This window comes from Arvicanthis niloticus, chromosome 6 (assembly GCF_011762505.2).
Source record: "Arvicanthis niloticus isolate mArvNil1 chromosome 6, mArvNil1.pat.X, whole genome shotgun sequence".
NCBI classification, from domain to species: domain Eukaryota; kingdom Metazoa; phylum Chordata; class Mammalia; order Rodentia; family Muridae; genus Arvicanthis; species Arvicanthis niloticus.
In genome coordinates this window covers 89,964,736-89,990,404 of record NC_047663.1, presented here as the reverse complement: position 1 = coordinate 89,990,404, position 25,669 = coordinate 89,964,736, and the positions used below count along the sequence as shown (strand labels likewise).

Below are 25,669 nucleotides of genomic sequence, written 5' to 3'. Positions count from 1 at the left end.
TTGTTCTTCAGGGCAATGCCGGTCTCTTTGTAGCAGCACTTCATGTGTTGGTAGCACTGAGCCAGGAGAGGGCTGCAGCCTGGAGCTCATTCAATAACACACTGTGTCCGCGAGTGCCACTGGCCCACTCCACAAGGACTGGGGACTGTGGGCTGTGCCCTCTGCTTGGAAACAAGTGGGCCTTGGGAAAGAGTAGAGCCTGTACTTACATCACACAAGACGGGCTTACGATTGGATGGGCAGCAGTCGCTCAACACTAATGGATGATGTGTACCCCCGGCAGCTTGCAGAGCTCATGGGCATTCCCATCAGAAATTCAGCTCTGGCAAGAGAGGAGCAGCCTCACCTGATACCCAGATCCCCATTCCTACATATGCCAATATAGCTCTAGACCTCATCAAGCCCTTGAGGGGGTACAAAGGGACCTCAGCCCTTTTCAGGCCACAGGCTTCTTACACCAAGCCAGAGGGATAGGCTTCATGACATGGCTTTTCCAGGATAGTAGTTTCCGTTGCCAATCGGGAGTTTTTAGAAGTAGAATTGCATTCAGGAGCTGCCGGACAGGAGCACATTTGTGCCCACTCACTGTGAGCCCATGGTATCTTCCATCAGCCTGGAACATTCCAGCATCATGGTGTTCTCCTTCCCAGGCTGTAAAGCAAGAGGGTCGTAGGAGACTGAAGGTCACTCGGCTCCCTTTAGGTCTGGCATGCTAAGGCCTGTCTGTGCCATTTTTTTCCCCTAAATTAATTTTGGGCTGTAAAAAGGCTCAAAGAAGGCTTTGTTCCTCTGACACTCTGAAAGAAAGACCCGTGGGAAGTCTGACATCTGCAGCAGGAGCGAGTGGCTGGGAGGAGCTCCAACGCCCTCCGCTCCTGAAGAATGCTTCAGGTTCCTAAGTGTCTCATCTCAGCTCCGAGTTTGAGTGACATTTTAATTATTTTGTTTTTTTCTTTTTTTCCTGGTATGAATCTCCAAAGAGAGCCCCCCTCCCTCTCTCAGGTTCAGAGGGGTACAGAGCACTGTGCAGCTCATGGACGTCAGGGTTAGTCCTGATGGTGCTGTTCACTTCCCTACCCAGTGGGCGTGTTTTGTCAGCAGCCAGTGGTTCCACTTGATGGACACACAGAGCAGAACTTTGCAGAGCTGGGAGCGTTCAGGCACTGGACCGGCAGACCTACCCAGCAGAACAATATTCAGGTGACCATGGCTGTATAGGGCAGGAATTCCACTAGACGCCATCCCCGGGGCTTACAGTCTAAGTGTTTTTGTTTCCCAAGAGGTAACTTGGTTGTCTGAGTAACACATCCTTGAGTCTTTAAATAGAGTGCTCTTGGAAGGCAGAGCACAGTTCAACTCCCTGCGGTGCTCACAACTCCCCTGTGGCATCAGGATTGCTGGGAGCCCTGTGGGGCCTGTGACACCCTGGAGACGTTGCTTCTGAGAGAGAGTGCTCCCTCTAAAACCAGCCTTCACAAGCAGGTACCCATTAGGTAGTGTCACATGTGTCACATGTGACCTTGGTGTGAGTACTCACATGTTCCCATAGGCGCTGGCTAAGTTCATGTAGCCCCAGCGCCCTGGTGATCCCTTGGCCCTGTGTCCTGGATGTCAGTGGCTACATTTGAACACTATTCTTACAGGGGTTCAGGATGGCATCTGTGTCTGTTCACAGCCCCCTTGTATCTTTCATATCAGATCTACTGCTTAGCCTGTCTCCTGGGCTCCCTCTGTGAGCGTGTCTGGAGCTAGACACGCCCTACTTCCCACACAAACCCACACTGCCCAGGTTACCTTGCTTGGACAGCCGCAGAAGCCATTGTTGACCCCACAGCAGCCAGAGGACCGAACAGGCAACTTCTGTGCCACCAAGCCCTGTTGAGATCCTCGGTGCCTCATGTCCTAATGCGAGAAGGTCATTTGTGTTGATCTCAGCATGTCTGGGGAGGTGATGTTTCGCCTGATTTCAGTGTGCTGGCTTTTGGTAGAATGGTGGTCAGGAGGCCCAGATGAACCCATTCTTGTGGCCTCCCCATGGATCATGGACTTTCTGAGCAGCCTACTGTGCCATAATCAATACAGCCTGCTGTCTCTAGTGAACCTCACTCTCCACCGATGACCTGGTCTAGGCTCTGTGAGACTTCTGGCTCCCTGTGTTGATCTCCAACTTTCTTCTCTGTTCCAGACACAAGCCCTTAGCAAACCTCCCACCCACACCCCAGCATGGGCAGGCCACTCTCATGTTCCTTCCAGGGCAGTCCCTGACCTCTCCAGGGATACCAGTCTGCCTTAGTTAGGGTTTTGATTTCTGGGGTAAAGCACCGTGACCAAAAGCAATTTGGGGAGGAAAGGGTTTATTTCAGCTTACATGTGAAGATCACAGTCCATCACTAAGGGAAGTCAGAGCACAAACTCAAGCAGGACAGGAACCTGGCCATAGAACTTGGTGCAGAGACTACAGAGGAGTGCTGCTTACTGGCTCACTCTTCAGGACCACCAGCCCAGGGGTGCCACCACCCACAGTGATCTGGGCCTTTCCACATCAATCATCAGCCAAGAACATGTACCACAGGCTTGCCCACAGGCCAATTTGGTGAAGAGATTTTCTCAGTTGTGGTTACCTCTTTCAAAATGATGCTAGCTTGTGTCAAATTGACATAAAACCAGCCAACACACCCTCTCCCCCAGGCTGTGTCTGTCACCCCAATCCCTTGCAAGCTCAAATCCTGATTGCTAGTGAATTGATATGAGCAGGGGCCTCATAGCTCCTGATCTGTGGAGAGCACCATTGTGAATGCTAAGGGCCCTGATGGAAGGATCCCCAGAGAGGCCCTTCACTGTCTGTCCACCCTGTAAGGCTATCCATGGAGGCAGTTGTCTACTGCTCAGAAGTGGATCCTTGCTAGAAACAACCTTGCCAGCCCCTTCACTTTAGATTTCCAGTCCCCAGACTGAGAAATACATTTCTGTTGTTTGTCACTTACCTGTGCCACTTCGTCATAGCTACTTAAGACCCCCTTTGGTCTTCTCAGCATCTCTGATGGATTTGCCTCTTCTCCCTCCTGCACTAGGATGTGGCTTCTTTTATGCCCACCCAGACCTCATGGGCACTCAGTACAGGTCTGCAAGCTTGTGGTAGATTGATAATGGATGACCAGTGAGCAGATCGATGTTGGGTAGGTGGTTGATGGGTGGGTGATTGCGTGAATGGTGTGTGGATGGATGGGGTAGGTGGATGGATGGATGGATGGATGTGATAAATGGATGGATGGATGGATGTGATGGATGGATGTGATGGATGAATGTGATGGATGGATGGATGGATGGATGGATAGATGGATATGATGGATGGATGGATGGACTGGATGGATGGATGTGATGGATGGATGGATGGATGGATGTGGTAGATGGATGTGATGGATGGATAGATATGATGGGTGGATATGATGGATGGACAGATGGATGGTTGGATGGATAAGTGAATGGGTAGGTAGATGGATGGATGATGTTTGACTGATGGGTAATGATGATATGGATAATGGGTGGGTGGATGATAGGTGGTTGGATGACAGATAAGTGAATGGTAAGGGATAAATAGTGGATGATGCACTGGTAGAGGGAGGATAGGTTAGATAGAGGAATGGATAGATGGTTGGTGAATGGTGGTGGAGAATGAGTGGTACATAAGTGTGTAATGGGTGGGTGGATGGGCTGTGTATAAATGTATGGTGGGCAGATGGATGGAGTCAGAGGATTTGTCCTGGGATAGTTGTAGCTACGGGAACCACCACCTCAGAAAGCTGGGTTATTTCCTCTGAGGCTGTCTTCTTACTTTCTCTCTCACTAGTGTGGAAATAATAGACCTTGAAGTTGAATCTCTGCATCTCAAGTTAAGATTTTTGTTCTTTCAGGGATAGTTGTTTCTGATTTACAAGTCAACCACTTGACCGTGGCTTCCTTGAGAGAAGGTGACAGACCCAGTGCTACCTTTAGGCAGTATATGGAGGTGGCTGAGGCAGAGCCATGAAGACCAGCTGCTGGGCGCTACTCCCGCCACTCAGCTGCTCTGCCTAAGGTCTTATCTGACTCAGTGCCTAGTATCCTCAGTACTGGGTACAATCTGCTCACAGGGACCCTGGCATCCTGAGCCTGGGCTTCCCATCAATATGGCTCAGAGGCAAGAGCAGCCGCGTGTATGTGGAAGCATATTTCCATTCCTCACCGAGACTTTTGAACTTTCTGCAGTGCAGCTGACAAGTCCTGGGTCCTTGCTGACCTGGGTGTCCACAGTGTGAGATCTGTACCTTAGGGTTTGGTTCTTTCATTAAAGACACAAGTGCATTATCATAACAGCTCTGTGTTATTTGTTATGTGCAGGTATGTGTACAGGTGCATGACGGGGGGAGAGGGTTCACACATGCATTGATATGGGGTGTTTCCTATCACACTACATTTTTTTTTTTTTTTTTTTTTTTGGAGACACCATCTCTTATTGATCCTGGACCTCATCAATTAGCCTAGCTAGCCAGTGAGCTTCCAGTATCCTCCTGTCTCTGCCACTCAGGGTTAGCATTACCCATTTCACACCCTAATGTTTATACTGTAGGCCCATTTTATTTTCCTGTCTGTATGTGTGTGCCCACGTTCGTGTGCGTGTGTGTGCACATGTATGCAGGTACATATGTGTGTGAGATTGCACAAACATTCATGCATGTAGAGGTCATAGGACAACCATGAGTGTCATCCTAGGGAATGCTACCTACCTCCTTTGAAACAGGATCCCTCATTGGCTTAAAGCTCACCAAGTAGGTTAGAGCAGCTGGCCAGCATGTGTCTGTCTCTAGCTCCAGCACTGGGATTATACATGCGCACCACCATTGGCCAACTCTTTTTTTTTATGTGAAAATCTTTATTGGATATTTTATTTACATTTCAGATGCCATCCCCTTTCCCCATTTCTTCTCCCTAGAAAACCCCTATCCCACCCCCACTTCTCCTTTTTGCTTTTATACTATTTTTTAATGTTAATCAAAGGCTTTATAAGTTTGGTAATGCTCAATATCAATCAAAACTGTAACCCAATACCCAAACTAGATATATCAACTATCTTTGACTGGTGGGGACATGCAAACATCCACCTCCATGTCCCCCACCTCTTGTCACCTAGCTCCTCCTCTCCTTCTCCTCCTCTCCTTACTCCTTATCTTCCTCTCCTTACTCCTCCCACCTTAGCTCCTCCTACATACCACTGGTCCTGTTAAAATAAAACTTTTCTCTTAGAATACAATTAGAGCATAACTATACCAATTTGTATCAGTACGGTACAAGATAGACCTAATACCCAGTCCATCATTTTGTTGACTAAACAGAACCTCTGTCGTCCCTCCTAACTAAAAGACTTAATTCTGAACCTGGCTTTTTTTTCTTGGCTTTAGAATGAATGTCAGCTGAAAATCATCCTCTCAAACCTTTTCTCTCAAAGTAAATAGCCGGGATTGGCTATGAGACTATAAATCTTCAACCCCGTCAGAAATCCAGAATGACTGAGTTAACTGAAATTATGGGAAGCACAAAGCATAGCTTCTAAAACTTAGCCAAATTATAGAGACCACTGAGCACCTGGACAGTTCCTATACTACAAAACGTTGGAGCATTTGATCTTCAGCCTTCTGGCCCAGGATCATCTGACAGACCAAGTGATGCAGAATTATTAAGGGCTGATTACTCTGTCTTGGCAGATATAATCAGTCAACTATTCTGCAAGTGTGTCCTTTTCTGGACAGTGATTTGTCTGTAGATGAAAAGAGGCAATTCTTGCCTAGTGGCTGTCTCACCACAACTGAAGGAACTCCAAAGATGTTCCATTTCTTCTTAGAATCCAAGACAGGAAGCTGTCAGGAGGAGACAAGTCTCTAGTCAAAATGGACATTAATACAGAAATGTTTGTAACGTCAATTCTGTGGACTTCTGACATTTTGAAAACCAACTATCCATGTAAGACAATCTGGACTATTGTTTGTTAACTCCTCTCAGCTAAATAAAATATAGAAAACACCCTAACAATTAACTCAAAGCCATGAATTTGCTATAGGCCCTTAACTCACAGTCTAACCATCTCAAATCAGTTTAAAAAGTTAAAAAAGGACTGGGTCTAAGCCTTTTATTTCTAAATGTGTTATATAGGCACAATGCCTATGAGAGTAACAATATTAATCTCACTTTATATCAATAAGAAGCTCATACCAATGAAAACCTTAAATTAGAAATCAAAGTAAATTTTGTACCATTTAAGAAATTATAACTTCATCTTAATAACAATTATACAAATTTCTATGAATAGGTTATGGCTATGCAATAAATCCTAGCTAATCCTCCCTGTTCTAACAAAACCACTACTTTTCCCTAGAAAGACAGCCCAGTATTAATCACCTCAGTCCCCAAGCCCAGAGAATAGGGGCACCGACTCTTCATTAACTTCTTCAAGCTAATTATGGGCGTTAAGATATTAGAAGAGGGGCAGGGGGAAGAGTAAATTGATAAGCCTCTGATGCTGTGTCTTCACTGCATCCAGCTGCAATTCCAGGACATCAGAGGTTTGAGCAGGTCTGCTAAGCTCAGTTGATGAGTAGATACACCGAGGCTGTGTATTCTGTAATATACAATTCTCAAAACAAATTTTAGTATCAAGATAATTTTTTGTTTGAATTCTGGGATGTAGTCTTCTGGTGGCCTGCCTCTGTCATGTCTAATCCATATAATTCTGGGAGTTTCTATGAGGGTGTGCTCCCACCATCCTCCCATTTTCACCTCCCTGCTCTCAAATTCTCCAACACTAGGGAATCCAAACTTTCAGGCACCAGGGCCCTCTACTTCCACTGATGCCTAACCCCTTACCCCACCCCCCTCCTCCAATTACTATGAGGGTGTGCTCCCACCATCCTCTCATTTCCACCTCCCTGTTCTTGAAATTCCCCAACACTAGGGAATCCAAACTTTCAGGTATCAAGGTTGTCCACTTCCACTGATGCCTGGCAAGGCCTCCCTCAACTACCTATACAGGTGGAGCCATGAGTGCCTCCCTTTGTGTTCTCGGGCTGGAGATTTTAGAATGGCTACTCCGGCTTGTTTCTTAGGACCATTTGCTTGAAAACGTGTTTTCCAGCCTTTTACTCTAAGGTAGAGTCTGTCTTTGTCACTAAGGTGGGTTACCTGTATGCAGCAAAATGCTGGTCCCTGTTTATGTATCCAGTCCATTAGCCTATGTCTTTTAATTGGGGAATTGAGTCCATTGATGTTAAGAGATGTTAAGGAACAGTGATTGTTAAGGAACAAAAAACAAATATTTTTGTTATTAGAGGTGAAATTATCTTTGTGTGGCTATCTTCTTTTGGATTTGTTGGAAGAGGATTACTTTTTTTGCTCTTTCTAGGGTATAATTTCTCTCCTTGTATTGAAGCTTTCCTGATATTATCCTTTGTAATGCTGGGTTTGTGGAAAGATATTATGTAAATTTGGTTTTGTCGTGGAATATCTTGGTTTCTCTATCTATGGTAATTGAGAGTTTTGCTGGGTATAGTAGCCTGGGCTGGCATTTGTGATCTCTTAGGGTCTGTATGACATCTGTCCAGCATCTTCTAACTTTTATAGTATCTGGTGAGAAGTCTGGTGTAATTCTAATAGGTCTGCCTTTATATGTTACTTGGCCTTTTTCCCTTACTGCATTTAATATTCTTTCTTTGTTTTGTGCACTTGGTGTTTTGATTATTATGTGACGGGAGGTATTTCTTTTCTGGTCTAGTCTATTTGGCATTCTATAGGCTTCTTGTGTGTTTATGGGCATCTTGTTCTTTAGATTAGGGAAGTTTTCTTCTATAATTTTGCTGAAGATATTTATTGGCCCTTTAAGTTGGGAATCTTCACTCTCTTCTATACCTATTATCCTTAGGTTTAGTTTTCTCCTTGTGTCCTGGATTTCCTGGATGTTTTGTGTTAAGAACTTTTTGCATTTTGCGTTTTCTTTGACAGTTGTGTCAATATTTTCTATGGTATCTTCTGCACCTGAGATTCTCTCTTCTATCTCTTGTATTCTGTTGGTGATGCTTGTGTCTATGACTTCTGATTTTTTTCCTAGGTTTTCTTTCTCCAGGGTAGTCTCCCTTTGTGATTTCTTTATTGTTTTTACTTCCATTTTTATGTCCTGGATGGTTTTGTTCAATTCCTTCACCTGTTTGGTTGTGTTCTCTTGTAATTCTTTAAGGGATTTTTGTGTTTCCATTTTAAGGGCTTCTACCTGTCTACCTGTGTTCTCCTTAAATTCCTTGAGAGTGTTATTTATGTCCTTCTTAAAGTCCTCTATCATCATCATTAGAAGTGATTTTAAATATGAATCTTGCTTTCCTAGTACTATGGGGAATTCAGGACTTTCTGGTGTGGGAGAACTAGGTTCTAATGATGTCAAGTACCCTGGGTTGCTGATGCTTATGTTCTTGCTCTTGCCTTTTGCCATCTGGATCTCCTTAGTGCTACCTGCCCTGTCTTTGACTGGAGCCTATCTTTCCTATTATCTTGGTTTTATCAGAATTGTGTGGGGTGGGTGTTGCTACTGGGGTAAGAGCTGAGGCTCAAAATCTGATCAGGCCAGGAGTGACTTCCTGGGTCCTTGTGGGTCCCAGTTACTCCCTGTTTGGGGCAAGGGTTGCTGTCTGCTTACCTAAGATAATGCCAGGGTTGGAGCACCTGGGAGCCCCGCTTCTTCTGGATTCTTAGAGATTGGGGGCAGAGCTGCAGCCCGGGATCTGCTCAGTTCCTGGGCCCAGACCAGAACGCCATTGGCCAACTCTTTATGTGGATTCTGAACATTGAACTCAAGCCCTCGTGCTTGTCTAGCAAGCACTTTATTAAGTGAGATGTCCATGCGTGCAGCTTAGTGATTGCCTAAAATGGGCGAGGCCCTGGGTTCCATCCCCAGCATACCTCCCAAAGGACACAGACGCACTGACTGTATAGAGGGTGCCATTCCTGCTGTGAGCATAAGGGCTTTTAGTCCTCAGAAGGAGCCTATGCACGGTTATCACAAGCTGTTTGGGTTTTACCTCCTGGAATACTTCCCACAAGAAATAGGCCCCTCCCTTATTATTTGAAACACAACAGCCTGGCCTTTGGGGATGGATCACTTCTCATTCCTAGAAGTAAATCCTGTGTGAGGTCCTTGTATCTTAAACTGCCAGCCCATGACTGATGCTGTCCTCTCTCTTGCCTCTGCAGGGCCTCATCAAGGTTCGTGGGGACAAGTGCTGGCTGGATCTGACCTGCATGGACTTCCACTATGAGGTGAGCACAGACCTGGCTGTGGCTGAAGTATCTGTCTCACTGGTGTCAGAGGTCCCTCCATTCCTCCTTTCTCTGGGGCAGAATCAGGGGCAGGTCACCAGATGACTTATAGAGCATCTCCCTACTGCTAGGCCAGTTCCTCTAGTTCCCTGGTTCCTGCTAGGCCAGAGTAGGCCCCCTCCTGGGAGCTGCAGCCCTGGCTGTCTCTCTCTCTTGCAGGGTCATTATGAGGCTACTCCGCACCTCCTGCTGTGATTGTACTCCCAAAGACAGTTGTCTTAGGCACCAGGGCAGTGCGGACCCTTGGCCCAAGTCTCCACTCCTCAAAACAAGCCTGCCTTTGCCAGATGCTCATGAGCTTGTACCAGGGATGAGGGCAGGGACAACTTCATCCTGCAAATTAATCCAAAGGCATGTGACATCGTGGTGATGTCCTTTTGCCCAACACCCCAAGCCAGTGGAGCTACAAGACCTATGCGTATCTCATGCTCCCTCCCTCTCCCTGCCCAGCTCACACTGCCCACTGCTGGAGAAGAGGAGTCAGTCACTGCCTTTCTCCACTGAGAGCTGTGGGTAGCAGGCTCAACCTTTGTCACATTTTATGGGGAGTTCTAGGCACTTACATCCTCTAGCCACTGAAGACACTAACCCAAGCAGCTCAGCTCTTGTGTTCTCATTGCTGTCAGTCAGTGGAGGGATGCACTGTCTGCTGTGGTTAGCCAGGATGTCTAGACTTCACTTTTTAAAGTCTTAAGAGTCCCCATCATCCTCATCTATCCCAAACATCCTGTCTCTACTTGACTAGGGACCCCCACAAGTCTCCTCTTTCCTATGGTGGGGTTTCCAACTTGCACTGACAGGAGACCAGCCATTAGAATGAGTATCTGGCTATTTACACATATAGGCCACGACACAGAAGACAGGGCTCAGAGACCTAGACAGTGAAGCCTGAGCTGCCCCTGTCCCTCAGGCAGCAGCATCTTCCTAAGATGGCCCCACACCCATGCAGCATGGTGGGTGTCAGCACTATGGACACAGTCCACCTGAAGATTACCACTGGCAAGTCCAGGAACTACCTGGATGCAGAGTCCATGGAACCGAGGGACCAATGTCTCCTTGATGCAAAGCCATGTGAGGCCTGTTGTGCAGGACAGCCACACACTGGAGCCTGTGCTTGTATCCACACATCCTTCACCTCACATTTCACTGTAAGCCCAGGCCCACTCAAGAGCTCTGAGGCATCACACAATCCCTGTCCCCTACCCCAGGGCCTGGCCAAGCACATGTGAGGCAGGGATCACATTCCATCCGTGGAAGCCCATGGCCACTGCTGTACTCTGACCCAGTAGGGAAGGTCAACTGTGAAGGTTCCTAAGCCTGTTGGCCAGGTGGATGAAGGCAGTCCCTTCATTTTATGGGTCAGGTTGACACTATGCTGGTTTTCTGTTCAAGTATGGTCAGAGGACAGGATATGCCACTAGTCAGCCTAGAGGTGATGGAAATTACCCAAAATCCAGCTCTTCCTGGTTAAAGATTGGCCTAGGCATGTCACAGTGCGCTTAAAGAGAGTGCCTATTCAGGTTCCAGCATCAAGGAAGGGGCAGCTGGCACCCAGGCCAGAGCTGGGCATGGCTGGCCTTGGAACAGAGCCAGACTCAACTGACCTGGGCTGGGATGGGAAAGGGTAGTGGGGAGAAGGCTCTCAGCACAGGATGGAGTGCTCTCTCCTCAGTGAGCTACCACACAGTACCCTGTCTCAAAGCTGTGTTTCCTCAGGCTCCACACTTGGCATACAGCTGAACAGAAGGCCAGCTTTCTGATCAGATCTTACATCATTTGTGCTGACTGTCTGGGTGGGTATCTGCACCTATGGTTTTGGTGACACAGGTCATAGGCAGCAGTACAGACTGGAGCGGGAAGCCCTGGTCGGCTTCAACCTCCATCTCAGCCCTCCAGGGGCATGGTCAGGCAGAGAGGCCGCAGCTGTGTCTGTGAGGCAGGCCGATGCCAGGCCAGGCCTTGTGGAATCAATGATCTGGATGGGTTAAACTGTGGCCCCTGAGCTCTGAGAGAACATAGTTCTGACCTAACAGCATCCAGAGACACAGGTGTCCCAGGTGATCCACACCGTCTGTCCAGTTTGGCTATAAGCTGGGCTTCCCATAGCCATAGTCAGTCAAATGACACAGACCAGAACTCAGTGGACATTGTGTTGAGATTCTATTTTTTGTGAAGTATACATTTCACAATAGGCCAAAGATAGATATATGGTCTCTCTGGCTCCCGGACATTAGTCCTGAAGCCTAAGCATCCTGGTCTGAGTTGTAGAGATTCACTGTATGGGCATGGTTAAAGAGCGTCCTGTTGGAATTGGTGACCATGGCCAGTTTTAGCATTGGCCCTGGAGTCTGGTAAGCAGAATGCTCATGCCAGGCATCTCTGACCAACCTCACCCTGGGAGTAGCATCCTCAGCATGGACTTACTGTGGAAAACAGACTATGCCCTCCCCCTCAGTGCCACCCTACCAGGAGCTGTGTGCCCAGAGTTTGGACAAAGGCCAGATATAGATCCTCCTTGGCTATTGGCTGTTGGAAGCATAGTATTACAACCAACCATCCATGTAGCACAGCACCTCCCTGAGTGTCACAGCTGACCCTGTGCCGTAGTTCACAACATGGGAGAGGATCATGCATGACCAGCCCAGGAAACTCCCAGGGGATGGTTTCTCCTGAGCATCTGTCACTTGTACACCGTAGTAAGGTTGAAAGGCCCTGAAGCTGATGCTCTTCACGCTCCTTCCATATCATGATGTCCTAGCTCCAAGCCCAGCCCACCAGCAGCTACACCACCCATGAGATTCTCCACATGGACTTCTGCTCGCTATCAGACACTGGTCCCTGGAGGCGGGCGTACATACCATGTGACCTCACAGGTCCTGTACTCTGTGGCCTGGAAGAGACGGGTGGGTTCCTGAGCCCTGCTGCTTACTGCAGTGCTCTCCTCAAGCGTGGCTCACGTGACCGCTGATCACCATTTCGCAGGCCGGGTGCTCAGCCCCGTGTTGATGTCATACAGCCACCTGAGCAGCCTCCCCCAGCATGTTCTCTGCTGGACCACGCCCACAGCGTGACAGTCACAGTCCACTGTGCGCAGCATCCAGAGTGCCATGAGATGCCATGGCCTGTAGCACTCTCTGATGGAGACGAATAGAGATCACCCATGGCAACTGTGTGCAGCACTCAGGTGTCTGGAGTGTACAGTGTCCATGGAGCAGTGGGGAGTACGGTGATGTTTGTGTACTTGCCTCTGACCAGTGAATGGATCCAAACCCTCAGCAGCAGGTGCTTTCATTCCTCACGTTTAGACCTTGACACCTCCTGGTGTCGGATTTGTCACTTGTAGGGAAAGCTTCATTCTTTAGCTAAGTCTTAGCAAGGATGGATGCCTTTTGGTTCACTGAGCTGTTAGATGTTCTGTAGCCTGAGAACCCAGTCACCACAGAGGACTGTACCCACCTGCCTCTCTCTCACCCTCTCTCCTTCCCTTATGCCCTCTCTCCCTTTTTTTCTCCTTCCTGTCCCCTCCCTTTCTTTCTTCCTCTCCTTTCTTCTCATTCTCCCTCTTTGCCTTTATGTCTCTCCCTCTCTCTGTCTTTGCCTCCCTCCCTCCTTCTCTAATCCGCCCCCTCCCCTTTCCATGCCTTGCTCAGGGCAACATGAATGAGGTAATAGAAGTTTGCACTGTTGCTTTGCGGAGCTGACCTTTAATCCAGGGAAATAAATCACTTTCAGCTCCTATTATTGGTGAAGCCCCGCAGCCTCGGCGTGCACAAAAGAAGCCTTTGTGTGGCATTACTTGTTTTTAAGTTAGAGTGTCAAGCCCATGGTAGGAGCAGCTGATGTCACCTCCACCATGGTCAGCACAACACTGGTGCCATGATTATGCCCTGGAACTGGCAGGCTCAGCATACATATCCCATGGGTATGTGGACACACATCCCTCGTGTCTACATACGTGGCATGCATGTATTCGTACACTATGTATATGTACACTAGGGCAGTAGGCCTGGTGCAGGTGGTGGACAGCCTGCGGACCTGAGGGCCTGAGAACCTGGGCTCTGCAGCTCTCTTCTGCCCCTCCCCTCTCTAACTAGGAATGTGGTCTGTGCCCACAGGCAGCTTTGTTTAGCATTTATGTAGTCATTCCTCTGTCTCCTCGGTGTAGGAGGTTTCATTTCCTGTGTAGGTTTCCTATCTCTAAAGATGGGAACAATGTCCCCAGGTTGCAGCAAGGATAGCACTAACTCCCAAGGGTGCCAAGCACTTGGGGGTGGGCATGTGTCTCAGATGCTCCCCACACACACTGGGAGCTGGGGCAGCCCAGCCTGAAGACGCCATCTGCCAGTCCCTCAGCAGGCATTGGGAGGGATGTGCTGCCGTGGGAAGGAGGGACCTGAGGGTGCTACCTCTCACACAGAATACTCTTCACTGTCCACACACCTACCTCTACAGCCCTGGCTTCCAGGCAGCCTACTGGTCAGGAGGAACTGAGAAATGAAAAAAGAAAAGCCTTGTGGGCACTCCATCAGATGAGGCTGGCCTGTGTGTGATCTCGGGACACAGGTCAACTGGGCTGTTTCGTCCCATGTTGAATCTGTTTCCTCTTAATCTAAACAGTGGTTGGGGGTAGGGTGGGGCAAGTGATCTCTGCCCTGGCCAATATGTCCCTTCAGGGACCTCTGTCATCTTGTCATCTCTCTTGGTCTTTCAGTGCAAGGTGTTCTCAAAGACTCTGGGAAGTCAGTTGCCAATATGATTTTCAGGGTCCTGGCCACATAGAGCCTCCTGTACCTGGCAAAGCCTTGTGGGCACATGAAGGCCCAAGTCTTCGATCCCACGCTTTTAAACAAACTCCCATTTCCAAGAGTTCAGAAAGCACCATGCCGAGATACTCATGCCACAGAGCATTTCAGATGCCTGAGTTACAGGACTTATAACCCAGTGGGTAAAGGTGCTTGTCACCAAGTCTGACGGTTGGAGTTCAATCCCCAGAACCCACATGTTAGAGAGAACAGATCCCCCCCCCCCCACCTCTGCTTGTCCTCCGATCTCCATATGCACTATGGCTTTTGCTCATGCACACACAATAAATAAATAGATGTAAAGTGTTTTGAATGGTGGCATCAGAACTACTGCTTCAGTCATGACAGACGTCGGGAGGGGCTGTTATCTGAACACATGTCAGGTCACATGCATGTTTGAGAGGATACATTCAATTCTGTTGCTGGAGATTTTGGGGGTGGGGGTGGTTCATGGCCTCTCTCTGTCTCATTCTTTCACCTCAGAACAATGGATAGCAGCCCTCATAGAAAGTCGGGCTCGGTGGGACTGTATGTCCAGTCCCCAAGACCTACAGGAACACCCACCAGGCTCCCATCCGAAGAGCTCAGCCTCTTGGCCACAGGCCTAGGCCCCCATGAAATTGTGGAGTCTGGCTGTCTGTAGAGTGGGTCCACTGGCGAGAGGTTCCTGTTCTGCTGGGAGGTTGGAATCTGAACTCTCAGTTCCTCTACTTGACACATCGTCTGGGTACCAGTTCAGTGTGTTTTCCCCTGCTGGTCAGCACTAGAATCTTTCCCTTGCCAAACTACAAGGAGTGGTATCCATGATTGGATGGACACCTGAGCAAGAGAGGCCACTTACCTCATGGGCCAGAATGTATACACACACACACACACACACACACACACACACACACACACGGTGCAAGACCCCATGCCTGTAGCTCTTGCAAGTGCAAATCCCCTGTGGTTGCTCCTGGAGCTACCATATGTGAGAGGCGCTGAATAAAATGGCATGAGTCCCTGTCCGACCATCTTGGCATAGCCTCAGGCACAGAGCATGGCGGAGACACTTGCCTCTCAGCCTCACCAGCTGCTGCTCCTGCTTCTCTTTGTCCTCACCCAAGGCCCAGGAAAGCCTCGTAGTTGGGGTTGGTGATTGCAAGCCAGCACCCTATGGCCTGGATGCCTCCTAGGTTCTATGAGTAGCCGCATGGGCATCAAGCTGATTATTCTCCTGGGATAGAACCTTACAGACCAAAGCTTCTGGCTTGCGGCATCCCACATCATATGTGAGGCTCCTTCCTGGGCACTGAGGAGGCTTGGATCCCAACGCTATAAGAACTCTTTCTCTTTTTTTTGTTTTGTTTTTGAGACAGGGTCTCTCTATGTAGCCCTGGCTGTCCCTATGTAGACCGGACTCGCTTCAAACTCAGAGATATACCTGCCTCTGTCTTTCCCATGCTGGGATTAAAGGTGTGTGTTGCCATGCCTGGCAAGAACTCACTAGCTCTTTAATACATGGCTGGCCTGGCCCAGCAGGGTCTCATGATCCAATAAAGACCAGTATCCCTCATCCATCCCTTGGAGCTCAGACAGACAGACACACACACACGTGTGAGCCCATGGCTGGAGCTGCTCCCAGAAACACAACACCATGAAGTGCAGTACCACCTTTCCCTCCTGCACCCAGAACCCACCCAGTGTGAGCCTCCAGCCAGCAGATCTTGCTTCTGATTGCAACTGGGAGACACACACTACCAGCTGTCTTGGGCTGTAATTGGACAAGGGTCACTGAGGGCCCTGCAATTTAGGAGCCCACTGATCTGGGACTAATTTGTACCAAGGTTGAATGTTCCCCCGGGAAAGCTGTAAATGTTAGCTTTGTAGAAGCTGTGGTTGTTGTGTCCAGCGGCCTGGTTGCCGTGGCTTAATGTGCTTGCCCACTGGCAACTTCTTTGATTTGTAGGAAGAGATTGTCTTATATGTGTTCTGGGCCTGAGCAGGTCAAGCCCCCAGGCACACCATGGCCAGAGTCAGACCTATGCCTCATGTCACTAGGAAGGATCAGCATCAGGCCCAGGCCCAGGGGTGGTGGTCTTGAATCTCCAGGTCAGCTCCTATGATGATTTCCAGCCTTCTCATCAGAGGCAAGACAAGCAGGTAGAAGGTCTTGAGGCCATTGCTGTCATAGTAGAGGTGAGAGCAGAAACGCCCAGACTGCCCCTCTGACTCTGTGACCCTGTGCTTAGTTTGGTGACACACTATCCCAGGTGTCTCTGGGAATTAGGTGACATAATACACACTGGAACGTGAAGCCAAGCTTGGAGTATGTAATTCCATTTCAAAATATGTGAGAACTTCCCAGATACCTTTCTCTTACTGGTGTCTCATGTAACTCCTTTACTGTCAGAGGGGATGCTTTGCACGCCTCGAGTGTCTTAAAACTTGCTTTTCAAAAATCCATTTTGAAATGGATTCTTATCGAGCACCGGAGAGTCCATGCAGTGTGCGAGTCAACAAGGTTGGCGTGGGTTGATAGTGCTTCCCAAATCTTCTGCACTCCTCCTTACTCACTGTCTATGCAGAGAGAGAGAGATTGAACTCTCCAGTTAAAACTGGGTGCAAACACTCATTTGTAGTTCTGTCCCTTTTGCTTATATTTGGAGCTGTGTTGGGGTAAATGTCTGTGCTGCTGTACCATAAGGCGGCCCCTGCACTGCTGCTCCCTCCCTCGCTCTCTGCTCGCCGTGCTCTAGCTTGCTTGTGACAAGTGCCTTTGCAGAGGCTCTTCATCCTTACCCCTTAGCCTGAATATGTCCTCACATTCAGAGTCACTTCTTGTGGGCAGCGTGTTGCTGGGTCTAATTTACCTACCCAGTCTGGCGGATGGAGTCGGCCACTTGCTCCAGCTGTGCTCTCTGGGACAGACATGTCTCCGTCTTTCATCTCGGTGTCTGTTTTCTCTTCCCATCTCTTTTCATATTTTTTTCTGTCTTTTTGTGGATTCATTGATTATTTTTGTAGCTTTTCTTTTCTCCCCTTTTACTAGCTGTAACTGTCTAACTCTTTATTCATTGGGTTGTCTAGTCATTATTTGGCTTGTTAGCTGGAACTTTGTGTCATTTTTTGTTATTTGTTTCTGTGGTCACTTTAGGATTTATACTGTGTACCTGTGTGTGTGTGTGTGTGTGTGTGTGTGTGTGTGTGTGTGTGTGTGTGTGTATGTGTGTGTGTGTGTGTATACCTATGCCTGTGTATGTGCACGTATAAGACATAATCATGACCGCCTTGATTCACCTTCCAGTGATACTAGTTTAACCTTCTGAGGGAGCTTGCCAACAGTATTCCACCAATGCCCGCTGCTATTGTCATACTGATTGCTTTTATACACCGTTGTAAACTATGTTATTTGAAGTTCACATCTTTTAAAGATACCTAAGGGCCAGTGAGATGTCTCAGCGAGTAAAACGCCCCTGCCAAGCCAGCCTACTGACCTGAGTTTAATCCCCCAAACACACAGTGGTAGGAGAAAACTGACTCCAGAAAGTTGTTCTTAACCTTCACATATGCACTGTGGGATGCACACATGTGTGCGTGCGTGTATACACATACACACACACACACACACACACACACACACACTCGCTAAACTAATTTTTAAAGATAGTTAAAGCAGCAAGCAGCCCTGTGCTCCTCGGTACACTTGCAGACTCTGTGTTCAGCTTTCCATCTACCTCGAGGCCTCCTTCACTTTCTCTTGATGCAGCTTGTAGGAGGTGGAATCTCTCAGCATGTTACCTGATACTGTCTATTTCCCCTTCAGTTGAGAGCATTGGGCTGACAGGCTAGCGCCCTACGGATGTTCTGTCTCCTCGCTTGCGTCATTCCCCGGGAGGAATCCTCCTCTGCCTCCAACACATCTTCATTCCGTTTCTTTTCCGTTCACACAAATCTTGACCCGTCTGATTAGGGTGGCTTCATTTTCTTCCTGTTTCTTATGCTTGAGGTCTGCTGAGTTTCTTGTATCTATGAGTGTGTGGGTTTCATCAACATTTGAAACATGTTACGTATGCACCATCTTCTGGGGCTCAGGTTACACGTGTATTACACATGTGTTACACGTGTGTTACACTGCCTAAAGTTGTCCCTCGGGTCACTAGGGCTTTGTTCCCTTTATTTTTTTTTTTTTCTCATTTGCCTTCATCTTGCCTTCCACTGCTGTCTTCATAAACACACGCTTTCCTCTTCAGCAGCTTCTGCAGATGAACCTGCCCAATGCTTCTTTAGTGGTGCAAATGTAAATTCCTTCCGTTACCTTTTGTGTGATTTCTGTATCGCCTTGCAGTTTCCATGGGAATCATTCAGAACATCCTGAAGTGGTTTATACCAGCCTTGCCTCAGGCAAAAGCATGCGAGTGAGCATCTGCTCCCCGGTGCCCTGCCTGCTTCCCCTCAGTTGCTGATGCCTCAGAATTACACCTTTATACGTTTGAATCCAAAGCTTGAGCTGACAACATTTTAAATGTGTTAGTCTCAATTCACATGAAAGCAAAACAGGAGCACAAGCCAAAGCTCCAGTATTGCTAGCTTTTAGACTAATGGCTTTTAAAATGCATGTGCTTCTTGCACAAGCCAAACAGAAGGATCGCAAACCTGCTCCGGTCACATACCCTTTTGAATTTGAAGGGATCGTTCTTTTTCCCACCTCAGGCTTCGAGGGTCCTGGGATGTGATGTTCCAGGTCCTGCGAGGTTCTGTTTTATACTTTGTAAGGCAGGGCCACCCACACATCAAGGGAGGCCAGTGCAGTGTGCCAGGGTCTCCACTTCCTCTCAGAACATCAGTGCTACAGCATGTGGCTGTCCACACAGCAACATGACCTCCACAGCAGAGTGAGCTTCCTCATACGGAAGTGGCCTTTCTTACAGCAGGGAGACCCTTGTTACATGGAAATGACAACCTTCTTCACAGGGTTGTGACCTTCCTCATATGGAGGTAACTTTTCTCATAGTGGAGTGTCCTTCCTTGTGGAGGGACCATTCTTGTGAACCTAGCTTCATAAGGCCATGAGAAATTTCTTGCCTGTGTTCTTTTGGTGAAGACCAGTCCTATGACCAGCTGAGGCGTGAGGAGAGGGGACATGGACTCTCTTCTCGGATGATCCATTGGGTGCACATCTAGTAGGGGATTGTGGTAGCCATCCTCTGTGGTAATCTGTACCACAGAGAAAACCACATTGCCTCCTCTGGCTCACAGTACTTGGGTCATCTGAGTGGCCGTCCTTATGTGAGCACTTCTCCTCCTCCTCACCTCCAGTCACCCTGGGATGTGGGAAGCTGCCAGCAGCCAGACCTTTCACTCCATCCCAAAGTGACCACCATGTTGGCTCTCAGTCGCCACAAGCTAATTACCATGATCCCTAGGCTGCTGGTCTGGTCTGCTCTGCTCCTGGAACATGGTGGCCTTGTTTATGCTGAGGCCTCACTGTCACTGTGAGTCATTCCAGAGAAGAACTTGGCACTGTCATGTCTCAGTGGTAAGCAGTATTCTGGTATAAAAGCGGCGACTCACCCCATAACAACCTGGAGTCTGAGGTTTGGACCTGCCTTGGGCATCCATGCACCACCTTCCTTTGAGCTCCAGGTGGGGCCGGTCCACAGATGGCCAGCGACCGGCCAGGGCTGAGGGCTGTGGCAGGGCAGAGTCTTCAGTGATTGAGTCAACATATGGCACTCATTTACCAACATATGATAAATTATAAAATTTATCATCAGCTGGGCAGTGATGGAAACAGGCTGGTGGATCTCTGAGTTTGAGGCCAGCCTGGTCTACAAAATGAGCTCCAGGACAGCCAGGGCTACACAGAGAGACCTTGTATTGAAAAGAAAAGAAAAGAAAAGAAAAAAGAAAAAAAAAATTGTTCTTAGGATGGCAACAAGGTGCTCCCTTCACGGTCAACCCGAGCATGTGATCTTCTGTCTCTGGGGGAGGAACAGACTTTTCTTTTCTGTTCTGTTCTGTTCCATTCTTGTCAAGGACCAGTTTGAGAACAGCCCAGACCTGTGTCTCCCCAAGATATGCCACCCTCCAGATCCCCAGCTAGGTTTCTCCGCCCTCTGTGTTTCCCTGTTTTTTTCTTCCATAAGATTGTCTCTTTGTAGAGAGTATTTGTAAACTGTGGCCCAAGGTCTGGACTACACGGTGCCTGTCGATACACTTCATCACTGCTGTCTGATGAGCCATGGTGCTGGGCCTCAGCAGGCTGCAGTGTCAGGAGCTCTCGGTGCTCTCTTGTGCTTTATGGGGTGCAATGTTGCCACCCCCACCACAGCCACACTTACCTACCCCGCAGCTTTCACAGAAACAGAAATGAGCTTGTCCCTGCACAATAAGCAAAGAGGCTGGAGCCTCTCTTGTCACCCTAGGGCCTGCACGTGAGGCTTCAGTTCACAGAACAGACACTGCTGGACAGTCAGGCTTGGCCCACTGATCAAGGAAGGCTGTGCTCCCCCAGGATGCCTTCAGCAGAGATGTAGCGTTTGGAAAATCAAGTGACCCTTCTTGCCAAGAAAGCTGGTAGTCACTGCTCACAAACACTGCCTTCTGCGTTATTACTCTCATATTTATCTGGCACAGGAAAGTCCATGGGAGTGGGGTGGAGGCCTTCTCCCTATAGAACCCAGTTTCTAGTCCCTTCCCCAGCAACTGCCTCACTGAGCTTGCATAGACCCCTTGCTGAGCTGAGGTCACTGCCGAGTCTCGGTGTTTCCCTTTTTGTAGTGCATGTACTGCAAGCTGGTGGACATTGTACAGATCTGAAACACAGTGACTTCCCAGGCCCTGTTCCATACCGAGCTGAGGCGATGTCTTCCCCAGTTCTCTCCTTTGCATGTGACATTGTTCACCTTCCCTCAGTCCTCTGCTTCCCCACCATGCTGGGACATCTGGGCGTGTGGAGGGCCCGGAGGCTGTGACACAGTCCACAGATGAAGTGCTGGACCTCTCCATCCATCGACAGCTCCACCACAGATGGCATCTCCAGTTGGGACAGAGTCTTCAAGGCCGGCAGGTGTGGAGTTCAACACTGATTCCCAGAGTCAGTCCAACAGGGGACAGTGACAAGGGCTGCAAATGCAGCCCAGGGTGGTGGCAGCAAGCCAAGAGTATTTTGAGAAGGTTGGGACAGGCAGACAGAAATCTTGCAGTGTCCTCTGTCTCTTGGCACAGGGATGCTGGGACACTATGCTTCAACTAGTTGCTTATTCTGTTGGCAAACAATTAAAAAGGGGGGCGGTGGTGCCCCCCACGGAGGTAAGTGGAGGGTGGCCTGAAGCCGTCTGTCCTGTCCTACTAAGCTGTTTATTTTTCCTGTGATCACATGGATGGTTCAAGTAGCAGGATCCCTGTGTGGGGTGGGGCAGGGCACATGGAGGAGCCCAGGCCTTGAGGGGAGGTGTTCAGCAGGGGCTTCACACCTATGATTGGATGAGTTGACATGTGGGTTCCTTAAGTGCCCCAAAGCCAAGGTGAAATCCCAAGGGGACTGTGCCCAAGAAGCAGCAAAGCTCTATTGTCTGAACCTCATTCCAACCCCTTCTCTGCCTCCTTTACTTCCTGTTCCTGTTTGTTCATGGTCACCACTACTGTGACCCCACTGCTACTGTGACCCCTGCCCCCTGACTCAAATGTCCCCTATGCTCAAGCCCATGTCCTGTGCCACAAGCGTGCATGGATCTGCTGGAGACCCCGAGAGGGCAAAAGTACCCCAGGGCCCATGGAGTCCAGCAGTGGGTGGGAGACCTGAGGTAGACCATGTGCTGGATGGCAGGCCACCATCAACTCAGGGAGCATGAGCCCCAGGCAGTAGCCACCCACAGTTCTGCTGGTTCTTGTATCTTTAGACTCTTCATCTGTTCACAAGTGTTTCAAGATGTCTCCTTCAACTGTAGTTTACACTTCTGCCTATAGAGACTGAGGGTTTAAAACAGAACCAAAAATTTGCTTTTGCTTCAAAAATAGCCTGCTCACAGAAGTCCCCCAGCCCGAACAGGCTGGGCCAGTTGCACATACACAGGGCTGGAGAGCAGCCATAGCCAGGGCAGTAGCTCCCCCGCCCCCAGTCAGCCAAGACTGGTAATTCAAAGGCCCGCTTTTGTCCCCACAGACTCAGCCAGTGCCCAACCCAATGGCCTACTACCTGCACAGGTCACCATGGTGGTTCCACCACTTTGAGACACTCAGCAACCACTTCCTGGAGCTCCTCGTGCCTTTCTTCCTGTTCCTTGGACGGCGGATGTGTATCGTTCACGGGGTACTGCAGATCCTTTTCCAGGTAGGCTGTACCAAGGTGCCACCACTTAGGGCCCCCATGTGTCTACAGAAGAAAACAGCCTGCCTCATCATTTCTGTGTTAGCACCATGGCCATCGGGAGAGGCCTCTCCAGCTTCATCTCACCCCCTGCAAGGCCCCTACTGTGTCCAATCCAGTCTGGATTCCAGAGGCCCCTTCTTGGCTTCCATGAGCCCACAGTGGTGTCTGGTTGTCCCCAGGGAGCTGCCCAAGGGCAGCAACACAGACCTTGCTCAGGCACACTGTGGCCCCATGCACCCTCCCTGTGTTCTTAAATCCAATCCTAAAATTTTATGTTTCTTTCTACCAGGAATCGGGGTGAGTTGTTTGTTTAAGACAGGGTCTTCTGTAACCCTGACTGGCCAGAAACTTGCGATCTCTGCCTCTTCACACAGGCACGTGCCGCTCTGCTTCGCCCTTGAATCTTGCGTCTTGAGTCAGGGTCTTGATAAGTTGTCCAGGCTGCTCTTAAGCTTATGGTCTTCCTTCCTCAGCCTTCCCAGCAGCAGGGATGACTGGCCTGCACTGCCAGGCCAGGGTCATCTTGTGGTTTGGGTTCTCCATTTACAGTCATGAATGGAGGTTGACCGAGGCTGACATTTTCCCCATCAGTCGGGAGAGGGTCACTGGTTGTTTTTTTTCCCCCTTCGATATGCTAATGAGATGAATTACATTACTGCTGCTCGGGTTGGGCGAGTTTCATATTCTAGAATAAACTCAGCTTGGTCATGCTGCGGATATTTTAATATATTGCTGGAGCTAATTTGCCAGTGTTTTGTTTTAGATTTCGCATGGTTGTCAGTGAGAGAAACCCATCTGTAGTTTTCCAGCCTAGTGTGGATTCCCTGTCTGGGCACATTACTCAAAAGACAAGCCCCTCTCTCTGAAGGGTTCTCAGAGCCTGGGCAATGCTGGGTGTGCTTCCGAGCAAAGCTTTGAGAGACTTGCCGTGGCCTGGCCCATGACTGTAGGACATCCTTCTCAAAGCAGCTTTGCCTGTTAATAAATATGTCTGTTTCAGCGATTTTCAGATTTACTAGTGAAAGGGGAGAGGGAGCACCACGTCCTCCTCAGTGCAAAGTTTGGATCCGTGAGCCTGTCTCTCACCTCATGTCCTTCCTCTCTACGAAGGGCTGTGTTTCAATCAGGACTGGCTGTGAGCAGATTTTGAGCCTCACTGACACCTTTGCCACAGTGACCTTTGACCCTTGGCTACTAAGCCAGCTCCGGCCCCTCCCTGTTCACCAGCACCCAGTGCGCCAATAGGTTAGCTCCATTTTGTTCTGTATTTTAATTGGGATACTTCTAGGAGTAATGCAGAGATCAAAGAAAATTCCTTGTGCCCCGGGTTCCCACTGTGAGCCACTTCACACTGATGGGGTGCACCGTGGCAGTGTGACAACACCCATGATTCACCTAAGTCCTCAGATCGTTCTCTGGGTTTAGACAGTGGAGACTGTTTGTGCACCATTGCTGTCATGCCTTCCTCCCCTGAGAGTCCTTGGTGAACTCTGGTTCATCTTCCTCCGCACTGACCCCTGGCCTTCAGTCTTTCCGAAGCTTCCTGGAATTGGGACCACAACTCTCCAGCCATCTCTAGTCATCTCTCCAGCCAGCTTTTCTCAGTTATGTGTTTGGGGCTCCTGGCATCCCCCTATGGCTTAACTGCTCATATCTCCTCAGAGCCAACACCCCCATGGAGTGCCTGTTTCCCACACATTGTCTGAAGGCCACAGACAGTGCTAATCTTGAGATGGCAAAAGGATGTATCCTACTGGCCCCCACACCCAGCCCCCACCCTGCCTGGGAAGCAGGACCATCCAGCTGGATGAAGCAGACATGGGGGAAGAGCCATATCCTCAAGTGTGTCTCCATCTTCTTCTGACCCATGTATAAGGTTGGGTAGGGTGGTGGGGGTGCTCCTGGACCTATTTGGCCTAGAAAGGAAGTCGGTGCCTAGACCGGGCCTTCCAGAGTATCACCCAGAGCCTCAGGGAGTGAGGACCAAGACAGGCACATGTGCTCCACACTAAGCACCCAGGCATGTTTGCAGAGACAGGGCTGCCATGATGCTGGGAATCATGGCTTCCTGCAGAGCCAGCTGTGTCAAGAGCCTGCATCTGGGCATAGCAGATACCTTGAGTGCTGGGGTCTCCTAGGGTTCAGGTGTCTCCTCTTCCTTGTGTACAAGGGACTGTGGGGCAAGCTTCTCGCAGCAACCCCCATGTGATAGACCCTAGAAAATGAAAAGGCCTACTCCACACCCTCCAGGACTTATCAACCACCTTGAGCCATTGTTAACTCCTGTAGTCCTTGCAGAGGTAGCAAGGCATTCCCAGCATTTATTCTGTCAAGGAGGGGATCCCTGGCTAGCAGGGATTCCACATGACTCATAATGCAGAACATAGAACTGGCCACACCAAGTCTAGAAGAATTGGAGATATGCAGGGTTGTGGCTTCTCCCCAGGCCTGGTCCCATGTCCTCAGATCCAGCTGAGACACTTCCTGCCCACCAAACAGAGTGGAGTACAGGACTGGGCTGAGCAGGGCATGGCCTTTACCTTCCCAGAGCCCCTGTGGGAGGTGCTGGGAGTGACTGCTCACTCTTGACCATGCAGTGCTGTGGCCAACACACAGCGCCTACTACACTGTAGCACCTGAGTGCAGCCTGGTGTGGAGCTGCACAGCTCCCACCCTGACCCACTGGTTCCTGTGTTCCTTCCTGTGGGCCAGAGCTTGAGTTCACTCACTTCCTCCCACACTCGGTTTACACAGCTGCTCCTAGGATCTCTGCAAGGCCGCAGGCAGGGATGACCCCGGAAGGGGCGGTATGGTCAGCCTCCGCTGCTGAGCTAGGTCAGGACATCTGAGGCCCACCATAGTATCAGTCCTCACCAAGGAACAAGAAGGAGGTGGGGTCAGGCCTAAGACCGCTGTAGGAAGCAGAAGAGGATCTTGGGAGAGGCAGCTTTTGAGGTTGAGTCCACTGTTAAGGCCTCATGGGGCTACCTGAATTCCCTGAGAGCACACACATGCCCTCTGTGGAAGGTCCTGTGACTACATTCATGTCCTCTGTGGAAGGTCCCTGAGACTATGTGGAAGGTCCCTGTGACTGCATGCATGTCCTGTATGGAAGGTCCCTGTG

General features: G+C 49.4%; 1 protein-coding gene across 4 annotated transcripts in view; it reads left to right on the top strand.

The window, feature by feature from the left end:
- Window positions 1-25,669, top strand: part of Lmf1 (lipase maturation factor 1) — an 88,305-nt gene that overhangs the window by 50,566 nt on the left and 12,070 nt on the right. For all 4 annotated transcript variants that reach the window (XM_034507319.2, XM_076937133.1, XM_076937134.1 and 1 more), the window contains 2 exons: window positions 9,265-9,330; window positions 22,339-22,506. In XM_034507319.2, the coding sequence (XP_034363210.1) occupies window positions 9,265-9,330; window positions 22,339-22,506 (234 nt within the window). The remainder of the gene's footprint in view (window positions 1-9,264; window positions 9,331-22,338; window positions 22,507-25,669) is intronic.